Here is a 25,568-nt window from a genome sequence, read left to right on the forward strand (position 1 = left end):
CTTGCTTGATAATTGACTTAGCTCAGCTGACGGGAGGAATGATTAGATCTGAATATCTAGGCGATCTTTTCAACTCTCTTAGAAGTGAGGGAGTAAGAGCAGAGGCTCTGATTAGGCATAAAGTCTTGAGATTGGCTGTACAGCGTGAAAATGTTGGCTCACTGCATTAAATATGTCAACCTGGAAAGAGTAAGTGGAAAATAATAAAGCCCAATCATAGAAAAGGACTGACATTTCTTTTATTTTCAGGCACTTACCATGTGCTTTTCAGTTTCTTTGTCATTGCCATCATTCTGTTTCCTGGAAGGTCTGTGACAATGGACTGAGAGGCTATAGGTCTTATACATTATTGATCAGGGAAACTGAATAGCTGATTGTACTGACTTTACAGCAAGCACTCTCCTTTTGTTGTTTAGCTAATCATCAAAGATATCCAGAATTTGCAAAGACAATGAATTGAAAATGGTGCTAAACATTCTATCACCCTTCTGTCGGGCCTAATTTACATCTGGGCCACAGCTCTAGTTATTCAGTCTTGTACAAACTGTGCAAATTTTCTTTACAAGTCCACACTGGTTTTAGAAAGGAAAAGAAATTAAATTGGGCATACGATCAAAATGAGCCACATCGTGGTCTCTTGGAGTGAAAATTGTTGAAATGTATTGTTTGGTGTGAGATGAAATTCAGCTGTTAGTTTCACAGAGCTCTGTTGCCATTGTTGGATGCTGCTTGTGTTTTGTTTTTTTCCCCCCCTGAACACAGTCTTTCATCAGCATGCACCTCCACCGTCTACTTTTATTCACTTCATTAGCAAGCTGCCAGTGCCCAGTGCTCGGACGCTTCTTTTCAAGAATTGATCATGACAAGTTAAATTTGTATGTGCTTGTGTGGTTTTGGTGATCTGTCACTGTGCGATGCATGTGCATGTGATTAGTTGCGTGATGTGCCATCCACTGTCCTGTCTCAGCAAACCCTGTACCCTGTTAGTCCTTCCCCAGCCGTGTTTAGTATTCAGAGAGCAGGCGCTGTCGTAATCTGGATTCCGAGGCAGGTTGCTGGGGTTTTTTGTTTGCTCTTATGGCCCTGATAATCTTGTTACACTGCTGTCAAGTGGAGCTGGCCCTCCCTGCAGCCCTGAACCACCATGTGTGCCACCTCCGGTACCAGAAATACACCCCCACCCCCTCCCCATCCCCAACAGCCCACCGCCATTTTGAGACAGCCGTTGATGGAAGAGCCTTGGATGTATCCTTGAAGAATCACCTCCTGAGCATCTTTATTCAGCCTCCCCCCGTCTCCCACCCCCACCTTAGGCGGCGAACGACAGTAATAAATATTCATCTGGGGGATGCAGTGTGTCGAAGCTGTAGCCTCGACTCCCCCTCAACAAAGAGTCCCCTGGCTAATGGTGTCCATCCTTGGCATCTCCCCTGGAGAGATCCTGCAGAGGGGACGAGATCATTAAAGGATGCCACAGGCTGAGGGCCGGACCTATCATGTCACATCAGCATTTATCGCACTAGAGTTGTTGGGGGTTTTTTTTGTTTGTTTTTGTTTTTCTTGTAAACCCCCTTTCCCTTCTTCAGAGTCAACCTAAGCCGACCCTACCTCTGCAAGCTGCACTGCATTGCTTCAGATGAACAAAGACCGCATTTGAAGGTTGGATGGGTTGCTCTCGTTGTGTTAGTTCAACTTCACAACTTCCTAATTGGCACCTTGGTTTTGGTCCTTGCTGAGATCAGGATTTATTTTTTCTCTCAACCTGTTCTTCTCAAGCTCCTCTAAATTTGTCGACCCTGCATTTTACATAAGGCTTCTCTCTGTTTTTCTGTCTCTCTTTTTCTTTCTCTCTCTTTGTGTCTCTCTCTCGCTCTCTCTTTCTCTCTGTCTCTTTCTTTTTCTCTCTAACACATTCTCTTTCTCTCTGTGACCACACTCAGCGTTTTCTATTTCCTGTGGGTGTGATGTCTCTCCTCCACAAGCAATCAGCTCTGATTTGTCAGCGTTCTTCCAGGCGATTCATAAAAATTCAGCAAGCATCTACAAAAGACGTCTATGTCCCTGCACTTGCTCCCTACCTCCGATGCCCCCGCACTCTAAGCTGCAGCTTTCGCCTCCCGCTCCTTCGGCTAGAAACACAAAAGACGTGAAATCATTAATAGGAGCTAATATATTAGTGCAAGGAAGACATCAGTGTCTTTTGTTTTTAAATTGTGACTATGTCTTTGTCAAATGCAAGGGCATTCTCCAACAGATCAGTGCACCAAGTCTGAAATTTCCCTGTCATTCTTTATGGGAAATTATAGGTGTGTTTTCCTTTCCTTTCTTTGCCTGTGTTTGTGTGAGCATGCCTCTTTGTCTCTGTGAGGTATGACAAGCCTGGTAGTGGAAGGGAGCAGCTGTGCATTGGACCTTGTCTGTGTTGTTCTGCCATGCCCTGTCATTGGTAGCCGTCTGTTGGCAGCAGCCTGTGCTGGAGGCTTGCAGCCTGGGTGAAGTCTTTCCACAGTGTCATATGGTGAGCTTTCAATGTGCCAAACCATGCCTACTATGTTACCCTACACAGATGTGTGACAGAATACGCCCCCTCAACTTGGACAGTGTGCCATCTTTCTGCATTTTCAAGATTCCAACTGGTTTTTGAACAATGTTGGGTCTAGGCTACTGAGGGGAAAATGATAGGCTTAATATGAAATTTGGAAGATGCAACCTTTTTTTTCCTAGTCTCATCCCAGTAGCTATTAGTGTAGTACTTTCCTGTCTATTTGTCCATTATCTGTGCATCATCAGGCAGACCATTATCCCATTATGTTTTGCATCTGTGGTCCAAATGCTTACTGGAAATGAGTCACCACAAAGGCCAGTGAAAGGTACGTGTTACTATCAGACAGCTATTCATAGCCAGCCCATCAGGGATGAAAGTATCACATTTGAAAAGTCCTGTGCAGAGCGTGAAAAGCTTTTTATATGGGCATCTGCAGCGCAGAGAAACATTTCTGTTTTTATAAGAAGCCAGAGTACTTTTTTTTTTTTTTTTTACTTTTTTTTTTTGAAGTGAAAGCATCAAGAATTCAAGTCACAGTCTGACCTCATGTTATGTCCCCAGCCTGTGTGATAGTGTCGTATTCAGGTCATTTTTAACAAGCGGCTGTCTCTCCCTGTTTGGCTCAGGTGACCGGTCCACCTGTAGCACCCTTTTGTTGCCATGGAAATATCCTGGCCATCTTAGTGCACTTTGGAGCTCCGACTCATCTGTTTTTCTTTTCTTCCCTCACTGAGCTTCTGTGCAGACGACATGAATTTCCCTGATGACTAGCTTAATGTGCACGCATGCTGCAAACTTCTGCACACGCTGACAGTAATTCTTTTTTACATTCTTTTGTTCAGATGCTTTCTTTCCTGTTTTGATGTGTTAAAAAAAAGTTCTAAGAGCTAGCATTTGTTTATGTGCTCAGTATAAACACACACTGCTGGGTTGTGTAAATCAGCTTACCGAGGCAATGTGCTGGCTGGGCTGGGCTGACTGTGGTGGGTGTCTGTGTTGCTGACACAGCATTTACTGTGTGTGGTGTAAAGCACTCAGGGCCACAGCTGTGTGTGTGTGTGTGTGTGTGTGTGTGTGTGTGAGAGAGAGAGAGGACATACTTATCCTGTGACAGAGCTCGCACGATGGAATTCACCTGACCTTCTGTCTGTCTTAATACCAGTAGGCTGGACTTCTCACCGACGCAGCTTCTCTTGGTGGTTCCCTCAGTGCAGACATGACAGAAGAAACTGCAGTGCAGCCCTGTTGTTCTGGAGGGCTCTGCAGTAGTTACAGTGGGTTGCTTTTTCATTGATTTATAGGATTATAGTTGGACACAGGCCAAATCTAGACAGGTGTGACTGTCTAGACTGGATAGCTTAAAATCTGCCCCATGTACTTTTGTGAATGTGTGGTGTTTGAGGATGGATGCGCTGTAGAAAGGCCCAGATCTGTTCTGTTTTGAAATGTGCCTATGGTACTTGTACTTGTGTTGTTTTGGGGTTTGCTTTCCAAGAAATAATTTTGGAATTGCTGCCAACTAGAGCTGGGCGATAGAACGATAACGATATGTATCGCGATATAACTTTTACTCGATAGAGAAATTAAGCTATCGCGATAGACCTCGCCGCTCTTGTCCTCAAAAAAAAAAAAAAAAAAGGTCAGCCAATCCAAATTAAGTAGCGCAGAGCCGAACCAATCACAGCCGCAGCGTCACGTCGCGTGACTTGTTACGTACAGCACAAGTGCCAAGCCGCACGTGTGTTTGTTTGGGAAGCAGCCAGCGGGTAATGGAGCCAGCGCGTAATGGAGGAAATGAGTGTGCCGACTAGAAAAATCAACCGAGCGTGACCGAAGAGAAAACAGATGATGGTTCCAATGCCGGAGAGATTGTCGAACGGAAGAGCCATAGAAGTTCCGTAGGGTGAAGGTATTTCGGCTATTTCAAGTCTGACAAAAAACAGAGTAGCGTGCACTGTAAATTGTGCCGAAAGCAAGTCTGGAAATACAATAAACTGGTGCATGCGTCACACTGCGCCACGTTATTGTTTCGGTGAAATGAATTTCTACAATACTGTTACTGTTAATTCTACTCTCTGCAGTGTTTAAATGCTTACAAATACACACAGTTACTGTCCGTCCACACATACGACTCGGTTCTGCTTCTATGCCCCAGCTTTGTTTACTTTTTCCCACCGAGGCTTCTAGACTTCTGATTGGCCAACATTTAGGCACGGTTAGGAATCTAGCGCCACCTGCTGCTTTGGCATGTTCATAGCAGCATTTTCCTTCATTTCTGCCTTTATGTGTGGACGGGATTATTTTTTAAAACGAAAATGGAAAATCTCCGTTTTCAAAAATACCCGTGTACGTGTGGACGTAGCCTCAGTCTCTGACTGGAAGCGCTAATTCGTCATTCGGCTTTTGTCAGACTAAAGTAACTGTTAAAACTGTTTGAAAAGCTCAGCTATACAACAAGGAGAGATTGAGAATTTCCTTTTAGTTCTCAGTTTATTTGATATTGACAAAAGTTAGTCAGTTTTGTCTGTTCTTCTGTAAAACAAACTAAGATTTATTTTTAGAATTAATATTTTGTTTCTAAGTGGAATTGACAATTTAGTCTGTTTCGTTTGTTCTATTTTGAAACTTAAACGCTTTAGCGGCTGCCTTTTGTGTAGTTTGCAATATTTGCCTTTATTTATCTGAAAAAGTCTCATGTTCCTTAAGTACATCTACCCTGTTGAACTTATTATGGGAAATAAATATTTAAATAAAAACAAGCTGCTGATTATTTCACATTTTACTTGTGAGCAACGGCACATTTAAATCTTACAAATATAGTTATTTGGCTTATATCGTGATAGATATCGTTATCGCCTGAAATGAAAAAAACATATCGTGATATGAAAAAATCTCATATCGCCCAGCTCTACTGCCAACCAATTAAATGTCATCTGGAAATGCATACCGCAAAGTTATTTGTTCTTGTCATAAGTGCACGAACAGTCCAGGTACCAGTTTTTCCAATTACTTAGAAGGAAGTCTGAAGTCCTTGACCCACTTTGTATTTTGTGTATTTAATCATGTGGTTTCTATTTTTGTTTTTGCTGTTGTTGTTATCAGAAAATACTTCAATGTGTATTTTGCAGAAAAAAATTAAGTTTCTTTTCTAGTACTCTTGTTTCATATATTGTCTTTTCTTTTCACAGATCAACCGGTAGTACAGGTGGACGCTGCTCTCGTGGCATGACTACCACAAACAAGGGAAACAAGGCCTTAAAGGTAACCTGTGTGGCCAAATGTCTGTGTGTGTGTGTATATATAAGATTTTATTTTTTTAATAAAAGGATCAGCACTAACTAATTTCCACGCACAGGTGAAGCGGGAGCCGGGGGAAAATGGCACCAGCCTAACAGATGACGAGCTGGTGACCATGTCGGTGCGGGAGCTGAACCAGCATTTACGGGGGATGTCAAAGGAAGAAATCCTGCAGCTGAAACAGCGGCGACGTACCCTGAAGAACCGGGGCTATGCCGCAAGCTGCCGAGTAAAGCGTGTCACCCAGAAGGAGGAGCTCGAAAAACAAAAGGCTCAGCTGCAGCAGGAAGTGGACAAGCTGGCTACAGAGAATGCCAGCATGAAGGTGGAGCTGGATGCTCTGCGTTCAAAGTACGAGGCCCTCCAGAGCTTTGCCAGGACTGTGGCCCGCAACCCTGTCACCTCAGCAAGGGGACCTATGGCTTCTGTCATAGGTCCCCTCATCCCCGGTAAAGTAGCTGCCACCAGCGTCATCACCATCGTCAAATCCAAAACGGAGGCTAGGTCGTAGTAGCAGAAAGGGCAGAAGAAAGATGTTTAAGGCTAAACTAGTCAGTGCATTGTAACATGGCACAGGAATGCCTGTGTGAGTTCTCAGTTTTAACCGTGGAGCTAACACTAAAAATATGCTTTCCAAATTCACTCTTACAGAACAACACACCAGTCTGTTTTTTTTTAACAGGCCTGTCACCAGGGTAATAAAAATCAAACTTTAGAATTTAGGACGATACAGTTGTCCCATAAACAAAGGAGAAATATTGCAATATTGAAACATTTAGAAAGTGGAAAATTGAAGAAGACTGCATCAAGTTTGCTTGTTTTGATTGAGATTTTTATGTCAGTTTTCCTAAAATCTGGCTCTTAAGTCTCTTCCGTCCTAAGAACTAGCATTGGTACAGTTTCACAGGTGGTCAAAACCAGTAAGAAAATAAATTGGATCCATTATTCCTCACAAGATCCACAGTACAGAGTGGGAGGAGGAAAAGCCAGCACATATCTCACTAAGAAGCCCTTTGCTTGTTATTATGCACTGACTTAAATTGGGATAACTGACAACTGGTCACAGACTCTTGGTCTTAATGCTACAGATGTCTTTGAAACAACCTGACAAACCCCAAACTCATAAATTAGTCCAATTTGTGATTCTGTTGGTCGTCTGTTGAGAATATAAGCATGCAATGATGCTCCCAAACATAGCATTCATTTCTGTTTATGGATCTGCGACAGGCTTCCGTGAACTTGTCATTTTCAAAATGACTGGTAGATGCAATAATAATATATATGTATGCACTGAAAATACAAAGAGGTCTTGCATATTTAGGTGGAAACGTTAAAAAAGATCAGCAGCACTTAATGATGTTATTCCAGAGCTGAGTGCCATTCCAATATGACAAGATTCTTCTACAATATCTGAAAACCTGAATGTTATTACAGTAATATCCTCATGTTTTGTGGGGACGGTGAAATCCACAAACATTTTGAAACTTAATTTTTGCTCATAGAAGTAATATGTTGATTTTGTTTAAAAGATATATATTGCGTTTTTTTGTAATTACTTGTTGACAGGGCCGTCAGATATTTCCAAAAGAAAATCTTTACACGAGCTTTACTGTTTGAATTGTTAAGGTGTAGAAAACTTTGTCTAAAGTTGACGTCTTGGTTTTTATTACTAGGTAGATTACCTTCCATTGTTTATAGAAATACAGAAAAAGAAAACGTAAAAAAAAAAAAAAAATCCTGTGACATCTTTTTTGCAATTGTACCGAAAGTGGCTTACTATTAAAGTCTGATAGCTTTTTCTAGTGACTAGGCGCGTACTGTGGGGTAGCGCGTGATGTGATGTGTAAGTGACAAGTTGGCAGTGTCGTTCACTGTATAGATGTCAATGCTGTGCTATTTAAAACAAATCTGTAGAGCTAAACTAGATGGTGTAAACAAGGTCAATTGTCTTTGTGCGTATTGGCATCTGTGATATCCTCCGCTTCCTTGGTGTTAGTTACAAATCATATTGTCATTACGAGTTTACCACATTGAGCCACGAATGACAGAATTTGATGAAACGGCATTAGTGAACATGAAGTCAAAAGACTTTTTGAAGCATAAAGTAATAACTGAATAATGGTTGCATCTAGTGCTGGATGCCCTCTAAAAACATCCTCTGTAACCAGGAAGTAAAGGATTTTATTATTATTATTATTCCAGCAACATCATTGGTGTAAATTACATTGCAGGGATAGAGTGCCCTTAAAAGCTATCTTTTAGAATTTACCTGTGGGCGTGCGGTTATCCTGCAAATGTTGTTGACAAACCTTGCACCTTGTCACGCTAGTAAAAATAAGATGCTGCAAGGTTAACCTCAAAGAGGTATAGCATCACTCTTCTAAATCTACCCACTGGTCTTCAGATTGTCTGATTAAAAGCAGAAGGGTTTGGCTGAAGGTTTGTATGCACTAAGCTCCTGCTTGTTTTGCTCAGGACAAAACAGGTCACTTAAAATGAACAAACAATTCTAGATGAGAGGCAAGAAGGCGGGGATGGCAGCTCTGTTCTTTTTCTGTTTTTTTTTTTTTCCTCCTTTTTTTCTAATAAGCATGTCATAAAGGGCTTCAATCCACACTCAGAAAGAGGCACAGTGTGACTATGTAGAATTACAATCAACAGCTGCCAGCGAGAGCTCCTTCTGTGCCAAGTGTTGCATCACTCTGCTGGTCCTCTAAAAGGAATTTAACACTGAAGCAGGTCTACACCTCAAGGTGAAAGTAGGTGTTTAATGACATTAACAGAATGCACTTCATCCAGATCTCCCTCTCCTGCTGGTCAGAACGTCTTAAAGTGTCGGCTGAGGTGTTAATCTGCAGCCGCTCGCAGACGATACGCCTCAGTGAAACTGCCCGAGATCTGAGTGCTGGTAATACTGTCCGTATCCTAGCCTCACTTTGTCAACATGCTTAGCTATCTGCATTGACTGGTTAACTGTGGGATAAAATATATATTACCTGACTCTCGACATAGCCCAGTATCAATGTTGGCGTCCTTATTGCTGTGGCAGTCTTGTGGAGTGAATCTTTTTTCGTGTCAAGTGTCTTTAAGGTGTTCGAGTGGCACTGTTGACCAATCTCTCGATCTCCTCTGGGGATGATTCTCTTTCTCTCACATACAGCTGTATAGTATGTAGCTACAGTAGGTATTAATGACCATTGTGAAAAAGTGACCCTTAATATGCAACTCAGTGGAAAGGTGTGAAAGAGTAGATGTAAGAGTAATCAATATTGTCAGAGTTTAGGTCTGTTCTTTAATCATTCTTGATGTTTTGTAGATTTTTATTTATTTATGTTTTTTCGCATCCCTCTATGGGAGAGCAACTGGCCCTTGGTTAAAGCCGCTAACAAAGCTGTCAATGTTTTTAAAGGAATCGTGACAGCTGCACTCAAGCCTTACTCAGTTACTCTGGTCTTCAATCACCTGAATACAAATCCATTAATTAAACTTGGATCTTAACTGAAATGAACTGCTATTATTTAGATATTTATGCACTAAATAATGTTGATGCTACGATGGATTCTGCCACAAGGGCCACTTGCAATATTTTTTTTTTTTCCCTCCGTGTGTGTGTGTGCGTGTGTGTGCGCGTTTGTGTACGGTTGAAGTTCCTCTGCTGCTACACCAGTCGTTAATGCTCATTGTTTTGCTGTAGCATCATCCACAACGTTTCTGTTCTCATTATGTGTCGTGCGTGTGAATTTGAAATTGATCTTAACACTGTAATTTGTTCTGCAGATTTCCTTTTTAATTAGTTTTTGACTTTTTCTTGTTTTGTTTTTTTTGTTTGTTTGTTTTTTGTATTTGTTTGAGCAACATGTTAGAGGATAAATAGCAGCACTTGTGTGGCAGTTGATTTTTAATAGCTCTCAAGACATTGGCTTTTTTCATGAAGTTATGCTTTGTAAATGGTTGACTGTGCAGGTTTTTTTCCCCTCTTCTCTATGGAGTGGGTCTGTGTTTCAAAGGTATACAAATCTGACTAAAGCGAGTAATACAAAGTTAATAATCTGTTTTGTTATTTTTCTGTATGGGTTGTAATAAAATATTGCAGTACTTTGTATGAAAACAGACAATAGTTAATTGTAACTATTTATAAATTAAATTATTGTACTTTTGCAATCTGTAGATAAGTACTATGTATTCATATATACAGTAACAACTGTGGATTTAAATGTGATTCTCTGAGGTGTCTAAGTTATTGATGTATATATTGTATGTTTGTTGATACAGCTTACTTTATTTTCTATAAGACCAATAAAATGTTTTGGAAAAGGGTTTTCAGCACTACTACTCTGTCATTTAAGGCGTTTAAAAAGTGTCGAAATTAGGTTTTGTCGTATTCTGTGGCGTCATTGACCCAGTTTGATACTTTTAAAAATAAACTGGCGGGGAAGGCTTTTTGCCATCCAGGGTGGGTTTTAGAAGACAGCGATCATTTAGATGGCACAATTTCTTTTTCTGTGATCCAAAAAAAGCCGTTGGGCGACCCACTTTGGCTAACCTCGGTGGACATATTTTTGGCCCGACACGAGTAAAACATTAGAGTCATGAAGGATGTCTAGGTGTGCTTGTCCTAGATTAGGAGGAGTAGTGAGTTAGTCATCTCAGCTCCCTATGGAGCTTCTAAATCCCCCCCACCCCTACCCCTCGTCTCAGTGCACCTCATCAAACATCAGCCTCCTCAGCAGCGCTTCAACCCCCGCGCAGTCAAAATGCATCTCATGAGAGAACATTCAAAGACAAAGAGACAGATGGCTGAAGACAAACTACATCTTGCCACACCATCCTGCAGGGCATGTGTAAACCCCAGTGCCTGTATTGTTCTTTAGTTCTTTTAAATGGAGGAGGGTTCTACAGGTCTGCGTGACCTGTGCATTAAAACAGGCTCCTCTCCCCTCCTTGGATGCCTGCCCCAGACAAGCATACGGCCTCTGAAGAGTTGATTAATTTGGCAGGATGGGCTAAGGTGAGCTGGTGGGCAATCTAGGACAGCATTCTTCATCTTTACCCACTTCTGCAGCAGGTGCCTGCCCCAGTTCTTAGACCGCAACCTGCCGTACAATTAATGTTGCCAATGCCGTCAGTGAGGCCATTGATGTAACACATATGCACTGCCAAAGCTGAGCAAGGGGCTCTTCTCTACAAAGACCACCATGACACAATACATGTATATGTCCTCCTCCCCCCCTCGTTCTAATCAGTGAAGATTGTTATGGTGGTGCATGTGAGTTAACTGCAAAAATCTCCACAACCATTAAGACTTATCAGAGTTGCAATCCCAGCTATAAGACAAATACTTAACACCCTTTCCTACCCTGATTGAAACATTCAAATCAGCTAAAGATGGAAGCCAGGGTATTGAATATAATGAGTAAAACTGTCTTTCAGGAGCATGCACCTGTTCAGAAATGTGTGGGCTTGGGTTTCCCTCTGCTGGCATATCATTGTTAAAGCCTTTATATGATTTAACTGGGTTTCCCCCATAAGATGACAGCACTTCTAAACAGGAGGATTTCCCAGTGTTTACCAGGCATATAAAGTGAAGTCATTTAATTATGCAATGTTTTACAAAACAAATTTAACTGAGAAAATGGGAGTATGCTATAGACTTTGAGCACTTTGTCTTGTAGCCTCGTTACTACTGTGGTGCGGGGTAGGTGGTTAGTTTCTGTTATAACCCAACTATGTATATTAGGAGCACTTACAATCTAATGCATCGCTTCTGTAGTAAATCTTTAGCCATCCACCCAGGCATACATCTGTAGGTACTGTTGTGAAAATCTGCTGACAGTGCTGAGACCTTTATTGATATACTGCCCCTGCTAAATGAGCTTGGACAAGTCATTAGACACAGTACAACCCACAGCTAAAATCATCAAAGTGGAATGAACAGATGACACCATGACAAATATAACAGCTGTAAAGTGCAATATTTAGCGAGCTTGGATGCATAAGGATAATAAGGAAAAAGAATTCGTTGAAATTTGAGTAAACTACAGATTTATGAAATCAGATGGTCGTATTTTTTTAATAAAATTGGCTGCTATAGCTTATTTAAAAATGTTTTTTTTATTTTAATGGGGAAAAAATAAAATATTACAGTGTCTACAAAATCTTTTAATCCTTACTATTATTATCCTTATTATTATTATTGTTATTTATGCAGAGATAATTGTGAGCAAAACAAAGTGTACTGGAGATATAGAGCAAAGCTTATCATGACCTCTCCGCTCATCAAAGACGCAGAGGCTGCTATTTTATATTGGAATCCAGATCTCGTCACCTGACGGTGGAAAACGCCGCTATTATGTAACAATGTGTCGGACGCGGCACCATCGTACGATGAGACCTCTGTCAAGTGAGCCTCAATAAACGTGGAGCTGTGAGCCAGACTTTTCAAAATAAAACCAACGCGCAGCGATGTGACACACCGGGTTTTATTAATGGTGTTCCTTTCCTCTCTGGTTCATCCGCGTTTTTGATCAGCTTGACGCAAAGGTCGTCGTGCGTCTCTGCGTCGCCGGTAGAGGAGGCATTGGCGCAACGCACTACTGCTGCTGCCTCGCCGCTGCTGATACAGACACCGGCTGTCCTGCTGAAACGGGACACGCACGAACCGACACGGTCCGGTAACCGCCTCATTTGACGAGAGTCCGTCTCCCCCTCCGGGCTGCAAATTCAGCACAGTCAGCACATCCACAATGATCAAGAACGGGCATCACCACAACCATCACCAAGTGAACACAGCAGCCGGGAAAGACGCAGGCACGACCCCGGGCGCTACAGCTTGCAGTCCGGAGAAGAGAAGGCGAAGAATCCGGGTGTGGTGCGATGGCTGGTGAGTTCTTAAATGCGTGATGAAGATACCACGGCATTATGGTTATGCTCACTGTTTGCATCGAGCACGTTTCATTGGATGTGGCAGCATTATACCTGCTGCTGGACAGGCCTGCTGCAGGTTACAGGACGCTCACAGCGCTGCTGCTTCATTCTTCACTGGTATCAGCATGCACACAACTTCTTGAGTGGGGATGCTGCTTAAAGTGTATATCCTGCTATCGGTCAATCACGTCATCATGCCCAGTTTTAGTGCTCTTCTCAGTAAGGACATTATTAGAACATCAGCACAGATGTGATCTTTGCAGCTGCCTTTGCTCATAACCATTTAACCGTGACCAGAGTCTGTAGAGTAGTTCACTTTATGGTGGATTTTGAAGAGGTCATGTGAGAAGCCAAGAGGACAAACCAAAGTAGTTAATTGATTACTATTTTATCTACTTACAGTTTACTGCGACTTCCTATCATTACTAGGTGTATTTACTGGTCTCGTAGCAGCGACCAGTTGGTATTGATCTTACTTTCATTTTAAAGATTTTTTTTTCTATGGAGTAGAAAAAGGAATTGTGTGTGTAAAGTATTAAATGGCAAAAAGAGGCAAGTGAAGAGTTTCTCTGAGAAACCTGAAGAATTATGCTTATTACAATCACATGTGCCTTAGTTTGGGTAAGAGGCAATTAAAAGAGAAACATCCCAGGACACTTATCCTTATCTTGACTCGGAATAACTGTAACGCCTCCTTAATGACATCTGTAAAACGGGGTGTCTGCTTCTGTGTGAAGTAATGGAATAACAAAAAATCATATCTGATTTGTGATATCATTATTTGTGCATTCTTTGATGTAATACAGGTAATCGATTCATATGATCACAGATATGAATTGTAGCTCTTGTCTTGCAGAACAGCAAACATGTACATGACAGGACAAAGTTCGATTTTTGCTTGCTCTGCTTCTTTAGCTCTAATGTCACACTTTTAAATATGATATATACAGTATACAGTACACAAACAACAGTCAGACTGAGAAGTAAAACAGTAACTCTGGTTTTAAATAATTTAATTAAGCTGGTGGTGTTAAAATATCCAAGTAAATCACTTAGCCCTCCAGTAAGAGCAGCTGAGTTCTGATAGTCACAGTTAATTGTCGTAACCAGTCATGCAACGAGCACAGAGGTGTTCAGTGTGAATCTGAAGTATGAAAATGTTATTTTAGAAGCACTCATGGTTGTTGGTCAGCCTTTTAGTATTTCAGACATGTCACCTTGGCACTTTTCGGTGAGCTCACAGTGAAGCTAACTCCCCTTCAGCGCATGTGCTGGGAATATCTGTTTGCCATCGCCAGCTCAACAGAACATAAAAGTTGCATATTGATTGCTGAAGGTTTCTTTAGTAAAAGACACATTTGGCATTAATCCATACTCCTATATAACTATGGGTGTATTAGAGGGGTTATAGACTTATCCATGTCCATCCCAGAAACAATGGATGCAGATGGAATTTTGTTTGTGGTTCTCGTGGAATTTGAAAAACTCGACAACAGCCCAGCCTTTTCCATTCCATTGACCTCCGTGTGAAAAAAACGTGGCTGTTCGCACCAAGGTCCGTAGCTTAAGAATAAACAGGGAGCATTGAAGTCCGATTTCTTAGAAAATGTGATAAAATGTTTAAAAAGAGCTGCAAACATTAGCTGATGAAGTGAAAATATTTCACAAGAAATTTCTCATGTTAGCTGTTGTCACCTCCGCAAATGTGTGAAAATATAATGAAAAAAAAGCCATATGATGAAGGTGTTTGTTTGTAGTTGTAATGGGCATTTTTCAATACACAAATAGCACAAATAACTGAGCTTGCTGTCAAATGTCTCCACTGGTAGAAAGACCGAACTTTGATGGTGTCATGCTGCGGCGGCAAAATAGATGGTTTGAGTTTCTGTGTATGAAGGCAAGGATTATGGTGGCTTTCTCTTGTAGAAATCCTGCCATTTTTGTGTAGCTGTTTGATGGTATGTTGCAGAATATTTGGGATGCCGGAATATTAACCGGTGGGGTGAGCATGCACAGAGAGCCAATGCCAACAGAGCTCTTGTCATTAACCCCCTTAACCCCTCCAGCCCACACCTGCTCAGGCCGTCCACAGCTTGTGCGGCCGTGCCTCTCACTGAGCACATTGTTCCCCGAAGGCTAACTGTACAGTACATCGCCATGTTCCTACTGATATCCTGCTGTGTCAGCAACTTGTGAGGAAAAAGTCCAAGGAAAGTGCACATTCAGTTCAACTGCTGAGATATTTCTGACCCTGCACCGTCTTCTTCTTCCTTTTGTTTCTCTGTTCTTATTTGTCACTGTGAAAGAAGGTGACCGGGGCTAAAGATCAATTGTCAAACAGGCATCATCAAGGAAGAGTGTAAAGTCTATTTCCACTATCTGCTGAGGTACAAGCAAGACTGTAAAGTGGTTATTTAAAGCCTTTGTAAAGTACTGGTGTGTTCATTCATCCCAGGATTATCTGAGACTGTTGGTCCTGAGAGATAACCACTGAATTTTTAATCAGTCAGCCTCATAAATTGTAATCAGACGTTTACATACACTCATCATGGGCATGGATGTCAATTTTGTTAATTTTGTGGATTTAATGATTTCTTTGAACTTTTCTTTTTCCAGCATGTAATGATTGTGCACTATCCATCTTTAATTATTTATATTTTGGGCACCAGATGACATTTATTTCATACTTTCTATGCATGTATGCACACATGCAGGTCAAATATATACATAAAGCCCCACTAATATTTGGCTAAATGTCCCTCAGCAAGTCACACGTTAACCACATGCTTCTGGTAGCCATCAACAAGTTTCTTCTATAATTGTGGTTGGACATTTGAGTACTTTCCTTGACAGAATTTGTAGAGTTCATTGATTGGTTTCTTGGCACAGATCTGCCTTTTAAGTCTAGTCCACAAATGTTCAATAGAGTTGAAGTCTGGGCATTGGTAAGGCCATTTCAGAAGCTCAGTGATAGCCTACTTTATTCTAAAACAAGTTTTGATGTGTTTAGAATCATTATCCCGCTGGAACACTAATTTGTCCAAGTTTCAACCATCTAGCTGCTGAGTTGAGATAAAGTTAAAGAATTTGGAGGGAGTTTTTTTCATTATTTTATTCAATTTGTGCAATGTACCAGTACCACTGGCTGCAAAACACCCCCTGAGCACGATGCTACCACCTCCATGCATGAAATTTGGTACGGTGGTACTCATCTTTACTCGTCCAAACTTACCCTGTCATTGTGGCCAAATAGTTCAATGTCTTGTCTGATAATTAACCGTTTCTCCAGAGGACATTTGGAGAAGTAGATTAGTCATCATCACTGCAGCTGCTCACATAGAAACATGCCTATATGAGCAGCTGCAAATTTAGTTGAATTTGAATTTTTTCAAAAGAAACTGCCTGTTCTAGTGAAACATGTTCACTAACGAGAAGTTAATAGGTCTTGACTTGTCAAGTTAAAAGACATTATAGAACCTTCAGTACCACTAATAAGTTATTTGACTGTATTTATACTTTTGACCCTGTGTTGACACAACTCTGAAGTCATCAAAAATCTATGCTGTATTTTTCTACCCTGGAAAAAAGAACTGTTCAAAGAAATTATTAACAGCTCAAAATTAACATTCGTGTCCATACGAGTGAGTGTATGTAACATATCTCCTCTCATACACTGTGGCATTAGAGTCCATTTAAACCAAAGGAAGATGATGATCTTTCCAGATCCACTATTTTCTACACTTTTGTACAGAGATGTTTGTTATTCATACTGAGAAGCTTAGGTGCAGTTTGGGTGTCTCCTAACAGAGTACACTAATTAATATTTCATCATCCTCCAGTGATACGCTTGATGATCCACTCCTAAAAAATACAAGAGGAATATGGTCGCATGTTATAAGATAGTTTAGCACCTGTAAAAGCATTATTCCTGTCACTGTCCGGGTCTCAGTTTTCATCTCATATCATTCACCTCCAAATGCTCCCGTGTCACTTTCTCACGGCCAGTTCTGTTCCTTCAGCGCCTGCACACGTTGATCCTGTTTCCGCAGATTGGTAGCACATGACACAAACACAAAATTAATTCCTGATGAGTTTTTTTTAGTTTGTTTGGTTTTAGTGAGCAGTGATCACGATCAAAATTCTGGTTACTTTTTAAAATTTCTTGTCAATGCTCAGTGCAGTGCACGCTATTCGTAGCCTAGCTATGTAGACTGACATCACAGAACAACACGGGATCTGTTTCTGCCCTGGTGGAGCTGTTTTCTTATTGATTTTTTTAGGATGCTATTCATAGTGCTGTTCTGGGATTTCCTCATGAGAATGCAAATGTGTAATACAATAGTGTAAAAAGTTTATATAAAATACAATAATGTTATTTTCTTTTGTCCATCAAGATGATCCCACACTGCTTCAATAATGTTGCAATCTGGTAATGGGAATGTCAATCTATAACTGATAGTCTTTTATTGTGGAGTTTTTTGGGGGGGGATTACCGTCATGCAGAAACATTTAAAAGTTGCCAAACTAATTATTGCTAACTATTGCTTAAGACCCCTTTGGCTCAGTAGAAGCTAAACATAAAAAAAATGAGGAGCGGCTCATTTAACGTACTTTAATCTTAATCCACCTCAGTTCATTTTCTGTGTTACCTGCAGTTTCCTTCATCAGAGTACATGCTTACTCCGTTGTTTATATCAGCGCCAACATATCGCATTCAGAGTAGATCAGAAAGAAAAACAGGATGTCAACTGTTGGCAGTAGTGATAGCAATGGAGGCCTAATGCCCATCTGTTCTCGATCACTATGCTAGATTACTGTGTTACAATCTTAGTGTCCAATATGTGTTAATCTAATTATGTACAGATGGCATCCTGCAAGGGGAGGAGAGAAGAGGAAGCGAAACCACACACCCACTGACATTTTGTTTGTAATTTTTGAGACTTTGATTAAATATGTTTGTGGTTGATACCAACTGATTTATATTAAAAGAACCTTGTAAATGTATAAATACATACTAGTATTTTTTCAAATGTTATAATCCATGAATTAAAACTCCTTTTATTAATGCGCTTAATTTCACTTTAATCCGGAGGGCATAAAGACGATCTGACATCCAAGTTTTCAAAAGAGCCAAAAAAAGATTCAAAAGATTGTCAACATTGTTGTTTTTCAAAATTAAAACATATCACCCAGCTTTTATCTGGTTCACCAAAAAGTTCTTGGCTTACTTGTTATGACGAGGAATAATAAAAGAAATATGGTATTTTGAAGAGGAGTTATGCAACGAACAGCTGCCAGATCTTCTTGCTCTAATTCAAGCTTGATGCTTTACTTCATCCCTCTAGACCAGGGGTGGGCAATTCCAGGCCTCGAGGGCCGGTGTCCTGCGGGTTTTAGATCTCACCTTGGGTCAACACATCTGAATCACATGATTAGTTCGTTACCAGGTCTCTGGAGAACTTCAGGACATGTTGATGAGCTAATTTAGCCATTTAAATCAGCTGTGTTGGTTCAAGGACACATCTAAAACCTGCAGGGACACCGGCCCTCGAGGCCTGGAGTTGCCCACCCCTGCTCTATACACTGTACCTGACTACAAGGGAGCTTTTGTGAGTAATCATACTCTTCCTTCATGTGTTTTTCCTTTACAGCTATGACATGGTACATTACGGCCACTCCAACCAGCTGCGGCAGGCCAAGGCCATGGGAGATTACCTCATTGTTGGAGTACACACAGACAGTAAGGCTCAAAATAATGTACACATATATGTGTCCCTTACACATGTACATGTGTAACAGAAATCCTCTGTCTGCATTTGTTATGCATAGTCTAGCTTATACTATGCATTCTGCTATTTCTCCTTACCATAGCACCTGCAGGGCTTGTATATCTTCCTCAGTCCTGTCATTACCAGTCAGGCACCAGCTGCATCCACTGCACTTGGAAAGAGTTGTTGTGACAGTAGCAGGGCGCCTTAGCTGTGCCCCACCCTCCTGTGGTGCACAGAGTGCACTGGGGCACTCTGACATTGTGATAACACAGAATGCCTTGACGGTCAGGGCTGGCACAGATAGCAGCAACCTTTCTTTCAACTTAAGAAGAAATGCATCTGTTACGAGTGTCTCAATCACTCTACTTAGTGATGGCCAAATGAAGCTTTCCGAAGCACTGAAGCTTGTATTGAAAAACGGTTCATTACTCGAAGCTTTTCAACACAGTCCTCTCCGGTGACATCTGGTGGTGAAAATTTTGAAGAGCAGCTTGAATCTGCAAAATAAAACGGACTGCTCAATTATCACTGCTCACTCAAGAGTGGAGTTCTCTCTGATATTGGGCCACCGTTCCGTTGCTTTGAACATGTAATTGGTTTTGTTTTCTCGATTGGGGGGCTGAAAAAAATGTAATGCGTATTTGCGTAATACATTTTGATCAATAAACTTTCCCTATTTAAACATGCACTATGGTGGCCTTTCTTTGCTCATAACTCCTTGATGTTGGTAAATACAATAAGTGAGCAATATATATAATATACATATGATAATGCACAGCACATTATGGAGTATGCCCCTGCTGTGAAGTCCTGCCTCCATCTACTTGTCGTTTAATCACTGGACAGCTGGACAGGTTCATACAAAATATTAGATTAGGCCAATTGTCCTATACATATTTTTGACCTAGGGGTGGGATTGATTGTGAACTGGAAAGGGAAAATGCTTAGGAAGCTGAGTAGGGCTGCATCGTCACTGATTTGTAGAATCATTTTTGATTCGATACAGGATCCGATTCAATTTGATTGGAATCTGGAAAGTTTTGCCTCAGTCAGAAATATTACAAGTCTGATCATTTAACAGTATATATCCATAATTTCGTATCTATTAAAAGAAAGCTGACACATGTGAGACTTAATTAGAGATGTAAACAGAGAGTTATGAAACCTGCAGCTGCAGAAGCCAGCGAAAAAAAAAGAGGCAAACACAGCGCGGACCCGACGACGCACCAAAATCTGATTCTGACGCGTCGGGTCCGCGCTCTGTGTTTACGTTTGTATGCAGAATCCGTAAACCTGCTCCCAGTTACTGTTTTAGCTGCATGGTGTTTGACGACATGTTGTGAGGTTTAACCTGAGATGCTGGCGTTTCAGGCATAATAACGTTAATTTACAAATCGACACGGGATTTTAATGAATCAATATCACTTTATTCAATTTAGCATGGATTGTAATCAGAAAAGCGATAATCAAAACCCATCCCTAATCAAGAACTTGCAAAGTAAAAACATGATCAATGTAAGGTAGCCCTTTTGTTATTTACAGTTAACAAGAGGATTAGTGTTACTGTGCGCTGGCTGAGTCTGTTTCTTTTCTTAGAAATAGTTTCTCCTGCCCTGGAGAAAATCCACTTGCATGGAACAGAAGAGGCTGTGGAGTGCAGGAACTACACTGCAAGTTGGTAGATATGCAGGTATCCCTGGGTCCTGCAGACTATCACCTAAAAACAATAAACAAAATGATTTTCTAAACTGTGTAGCAATGTCATGTACGTATAGTGTCAAATACATTTTTGTAGTCTTCATCAGCTTTAATTCACATGGAAGTGTTCCTAAAGTCATATGCTGTAATGATATTTACATTATGAAAACATGATTTTGGACATTTCAAGTTTTTCACTTCGGCAGATAAAATGAATTGAGCAAAATCAACTCAAAATATTCCCACACGCCAGAACGTCCTCTCTTCCTCGCTGGCTCCATATCTGTCAGTGGAATGATCACCTCGTCGCTATCTGTCACCATCAACACACTCCACGAATCCCGTGGATGATTCACTTCCTTATATCCGTTTGAATCAGGTACCGAAGCAGTTACGTGCGTAATGAAGCTTCGGACATCACTGGTCACGTGACTTTTGCCAAACGAAGCAAGCCTCGACACAGTGCTTCTGAACCAGTGTGTTGTTTTTTTCGACACACGCTCCGGAGCGTCAGCTTCAAGCGGGCCATCACTAACTCTACTTATTTTTTGTTTGCAAGGTGAGATTTCAAAGCACAAGGGTCCCCCAGTCTTCACTCAGGAAGAAAGATATAAGATGGTGCGGGCCATAAAATGGGTGGACGAGGTCGTGGAAGGAGCTCCTTATGTCACCACCCTCGAGACCCTCGACAAGTACAACTGTGACTTCTGTGTGCACGGAGGTATGGAATATCATCACCCTACGTCCTTATTTAGACACGTAGCTGGAGTCGTAGGCAGCTGTATTTCTCTAAAGTTTAGAGAAGAACTCATGTATGCTGTTCTTTCAGACGATATAACATTAACTGTGGATGGAAAAGATACATATGAAGAGGTGAAGAAGTCAGGACGGTACAGGTGAGTTTTCCTTTCCAAATAAGCATAGCCAGGGTGGGATGTTTCTTTTTTTTAAAGTTACATACTGTGCCGTGATGTTACAGGGAGTGCAAGCGAACCCAGGGAGTTTCAACAACAGACTTAGTTGGCAGGATGCTGCTGATGACCAAAGCCCACCACAGCAACATTGTGAGTATCACCAGATTCTCTCTGTATGAGCTCAGATCAGAATACAAAGCTAAACTTCTCCTATCTGCTGTTTTAGGACACTTCAGACTATCAGGAGCACACAGATAACTTTGGAAAAGTAAGTAAATTTTCTACTTCATTTGATGGTTTCCTTATGAGCCAGTTCATATCAAAACTTCAGCTCAAAGTCAAGCCTTTCAGCTGGGTGTGTTTGACCAAAGATTGCTGGCTCTTTGACTTCCTCTTACTTAACTGTTTTGTTATTTAAGTAGCAAACTTTGGTGTTTGGACCAGATGTCAGAGATAATTAAATAAAGGTCTTTGATTTAGGACCCACTTTGTAATCAAGTGGAAGGCCTTTCCAGTCAATACTGAATGCCACTTCTGTTCTTTGGATGGGGAAAGTAACTCAGAGCCAGCATGCTGTGGCTCTAAACAGCTTCAAAGAAATAGAGGGTCTCTCCACATTTAAGAGTGGAAGAGTAATGCTGTGAATTTGGCGAGGAATGAATAAATGCATTCTGGATTTGTAGGCCTGCTATTGACCAAAGGTGACATTGACCACTTACACCACTGGGTGGCAGTGATGCAGCACAAGTTTAATTCTGGTCTCATATGTAGGGGCAATACTCAGTTTAGTTCAATTCAATTTTATTTATATAGCAGTTGCCTCAAGATACTTTATGCTGTAAGGTAAAGGACCCTAGTGTCTTATAGGAAAAAAAATTCCACAAATCTGACTTGTCCTGTCAGCAAGGTAATGGCGAGAATGAAGAAGCCCCTTTTAACAGAATGTGATCTGTTCTGAGGAAATGCTCAGGGCGTCACAGCAGGCTCAGCCTATAGCAACATCTACCTGTAAACGTTATTAAAAGAACAAGTTTTAAGCCTAATTGTAAAAGTAGACGCAGTGTCTGTCTGAAAATTTCAATTCTGGAGTTGTAATGGAACCACTGAAGAAAAGGTAGCATCAGAGAAATACTTTCTAGTCCCTGTTAATACTACCAGCTATACTGAAGTAAATCTGTTGTATTCCTACTTGTCACATTACACTTCTTTTTCTTCTTTCTTGATTGACCAGAAGGGCCATAGTCCCTGGACAGGGGTGTCTCAATTCCTTCAGACATCTCAGAAAATCATCCAGTTTGCCTCAGGCCAGGAGCCTCAACCTGGAGAAACTATAATCTATGTGGCAGGAGCCTTTGATCTCTTCCGTATCCTTTGTTAACCTCACAATAATTGCTAGAATTGATTATACACCAACCTTTTTTTCCCTTTAAATCATAAAACAGTTGCTACGCAATAGTATTTGGAATGCATTCCTGACTAGTCTCCTACCAGACATTGGCCATGTGGACTTTCTGGAAGCCGTGCATAAGCTTGCAGAAAAGCCTTACATTATAGTGGGGCTACACTTTGATCAGGTCAGTATTTCTATATCTTTGTGAGACATTTACTGCCTCCTTTTGAGATTTCTCAATGCTTGCGTTCATATCATTCAGGAGGTGAATCGCTACAAAGGGAAAAACTACCCCATCATGAATGTCCACGAGAGGACTCTCAGCGTCCTGGCTTGTCGAGTAAGTTCTGTTTAAACTTTATCAATCAGCACAGAACAATGAAAGTTCATTGATTATAAATCTATGAATTATATTCTTTTTTTCTTTTTTTTTTGTTTCTACAGTATGTGTCAGAAGTGGTGATCGGTGCACCGTTTGCTGTCACAAAAGATTTGCTGGATCATTTTAAGGTACGTGCACATGCTATAATTAACTTTTATCACTGCATAGGTAACAGGAAGAAATAATACAGTGAAACACGTGACTTAATTTCCACAGGTGGATCTCGTTTGCCACGGAAAGACAGAAATATATCCCGACAAAGATGGATCTGACCCTTATGCTGTAAGACTCCCACAAATATGCTGCGATTTTTTTTATGAAAACACATATATAAGTGTTTACTTACAGTTTTTCCTTAATACTCAGGAGCCCAGAAGAAAAGGGATCCTGCGCACTGTTGACAGCGGGAACAGCCTCACTACGGACGCCATCGTGCAAAGGATAATCAAAAACAGGTAAAACAATCAGATGTAGTAAATTTATCGTACATCTTGATGCAATCATGGTACCTTTTAACCTGGAGTTAGTTAACATTTACAGTTACATTAGTTCGATTAACGAGCAGTCGAACAGGTATACCTAATAAAGTGGCCAATGAGTGTATATTTGTTTGAAACTAGGCTTACTATATATTACTTACACTTTCCCTTGACTCAGGTTGCTGTTTGAGGCGAGGAACCAGAAGAAAGAGGCCAAAGAGATTGCAGTGATCGAAGCCATGAAGAGACTAGAGGAGGAAAAGACTAAAGAAATAGCACAGGCTGTGCTGTAGGCACCTCCAGCTAACAGTGACATATTCAACTAATATAAACTCATGTACATTATAATCAACCCTTTTGTAAGTGCTATGACACCCTCCACACGTGATCCTGGCTAATATCAGTAGTCTTAACAGCAGCCCCTTCTTTGACGAGGGTGGCGTAACCTGCTGTGGGATCATCAGGTATTAATATAGTGTGTTACGAGGGTTTGTTAACATGTTCTGCATATGCAATTATATGTTTGTGTCAGTCAACAATCGCACATGCAAATGATAAGATATATTCAAAGTTTGGAGGAAGATGTCACTATATATTCAAATGTCTATTTTATGTCATTTTTAATTCTCAAAATACTTTTTTCCTATTTAAAAAAAGGCATTTTATCTTATTTCTTGGGCATATGCAGTGTGAGATCTTGCACTGTCTTGCGATGTGATTTGATTTGTCATTTCAGCGGGACAGATGCTGCTGTTTAGCCCAGCAGTGGGCTAGCCTCACAACTAATCGATTACACTGTGTGTGTCTGTGTGTATTATAAAGTGACCGCAGGCTCATGGAGGACGCTGAAAAACACTAGAGAATCAGGAGATAAATCTCATTGCTTCTCTTTTCTGTACATACCAGATTCTGTTTCAGACAACACTGACTACTCCGGAATTTAAAGAAACATTTTCAATTTAGTTTTTTGTTCCGTTTCTTTTTCGAAACTTAAAAAATGCACATAATTGAGATCTGAACTGAACACCTGGACTTTTGTGTGCAGTAGCTCTTTTTTTTTTTTAACCAACATGCTACACATTTATTCTAATATACTGTTTAAACCTTTAGCTTTCACAGTATAACTAGAAGACTATGGCAGATGCTCAGAGTTGTTGAGTTGATCGTGCAGTCTCAATTTAACGTCTGTCTCTATATCAAACAGGATTAAATTATATATTTTTTGTAGATGTATATTTTACTCGCCTCCTCTCCATTAATTACTGTATAGATGTTTTTGCATCGTTTCAGAAACATAATGATATGTCTGTATGTGTGTTTGGAATGTATTAAGTATAGGCTATAATCTTTATGTTACATATGCTGCAGAAACCGATTAGGCTGCAGTATATTATTGCTGATAATAAGAATTTATTCTGAAAAGCTGTTTGCTGTCTTTTTTGTCTTTCATGCACACGGTGTGATTTGTCTTCACCTCTAATTTGATTCCTTAGTTTAAGAGGCGGATGATGAAGCCGCACATTAGTCACATTATAAAAAGGGTAGAGTTATGTTTTGGACACAGAAGTGACCTTTGATTAGAGAGACAGAAGGAGATAATCTGATCTTAATTTTGCCACATCTGAGTCACACAGAGTTCGCTAAATGTCAAACCGTTAATTTGAGATTATTAATAGCAGCTGATTAGCGCACAGCAATGTGCTGTAAGCTTTCAAAAAACATGTTGTGGAAGAAAGTTTGATAAAAACACATTTAAACTGGAGGCATGAAGCTGAAATAAGACCATGTTCTAATTTCGATCATTACTAATTACGATGTTTTAAAGCAGGAGTGGACAATTCATTTTTTCAAAGGTCCACATGAGAAACTGGGACTGCTGCGGAGGTTCACGACAATAAGTCAAATGTGCTTAATTTCATCTTTGTATAATCTTATAAGCCAAACACTGATTTCTCAAGTGGCCTCTTGGGGAAATGAACAGCTCACCTCAGCCTTAAAGGAATACAACGCATACAGGTCAGTACCTATAGCTTATTTAGTTGGGTGTAGCTCGTGACCCTCTAAGAAAAAGCTAGCATGAACGCGGCGCGCATTCTGAAAGACAGAGGCACGCACGTGGCCCTAATTAAAGCCAATTAGCCATTCCGTTTGTTTTTATCACCCCAACG

At 40.7% G+C, this 25,568-nt stretch overlaps 2 protein-coding genes across 8 annotated transcripts in view; both read left to right on the top strand.

Moving 5' to 3' along the window:
* Window positions 1-9,536, top strand: part of LOC308410784 (transcription factor MafG) — a 16,303-nt gene extending 6,767 nt beyond the window's left edge. For 2 of the 4 annotated variants that reach the window (XM_080904398.1, XM_080904395.1), the window contains exons 2-3: window positions 5,734-5,806; window positions 5,901-9,536. In XM_080904398.1, the coding sequence (XP_080760524.1) occupies window positions 5,771-5,806; window positions 5,901-6,353 (489 nt within the window). In that variant the 5' untranslated portion in view covers window positions 5,734-5,770 and the 3' untranslated portion in view covers window positions 6,354-9,536. Of the gene's footprint in view, window positions 1-3,707; window positions 3,820-3,862; window positions 4,455-5,733; window positions 5,807-5,900 lie in introns of those variants that run through there. The other 2 variants (XM_080904396.1, XM_080904397.1) reach the window with 2 other exon arrangements.
* Window positions 1-24,796, top strand: part of LOC308410783 (ethanolamine-phosphate cytidylyltransferase-like) — a 31,523-nt gene extending 6,727 nt beyond the window's left edge. For 2 of the 4 annotated variants that reach the window (XM_080904394.1, XM_080904392.1), the window contains exons 2-13: window positions 18,418-18,506; window positions 20,795-20,956; window positions 21,065-21,131; window positions 21,215-21,299; window positions 21,376-21,417; window positions 22,381-22,513; window positions 22,641-22,723; window positions 22,802-22,879; window positions 22,984-23,049; window positions 23,138-23,203; window positions 23,288-23,376; window positions 23,579-24,796. In XM_080904394.1, the coding sequence (XP_080760520.1) occupies window positions 18,425-18,506; window positions 20,795-20,956; window positions 21,065-21,131; window positions 21,215-21,299; window positions 21,376-21,417; window positions 22,381-22,513; window positions 22,641-22,723; window positions 22,802-22,879; window positions 22,984-23,049; window positions 23,138-23,203; window positions 23,288-23,376; window positions 23,579-23,693 (1,068 nt within the window). In that variant the 5' untranslated portion in view covers window positions 18,418-18,424 and the 3' untranslated portion in view covers window positions 23,694-24,796. Of the gene's footprint in view, window positions 1-12,394; window positions 12,723-18,417; window positions 18,507-20,794; window positions 20,957-21,064; window positions 21,132-21,214; window positions 21,300-21,375; window positions 21,418-22,380; window positions 22,514-22,640; window positions 22,724-22,801; window positions 22,880-22,983; window positions 23,050-23,137; window positions 23,204-23,287; window positions 23,377-23,578 lie in introns of those variants that run through there. The other 2 variants (XM_080904391.1, XM_080904393.1) reach the window with 2 other exon arrangements.
* The last annotated feature ends 772 nt before the right edge of the window (window positions 24,797-25,568 follow it).

This window comes from Rhamphochromis sp. 'chilingali' (genome assembly GCF_963969265.1).
Source record: "Rhamphochromis sp. 'chilingali' genome assembly, chromosome: 15".
NCBI lineage: Eukaryota > Metazoa > Chordata > Actinopteri > Cichliformes > Cichlidae > Rhamphochromis > Rhamphochromis sp. 'chilingali'.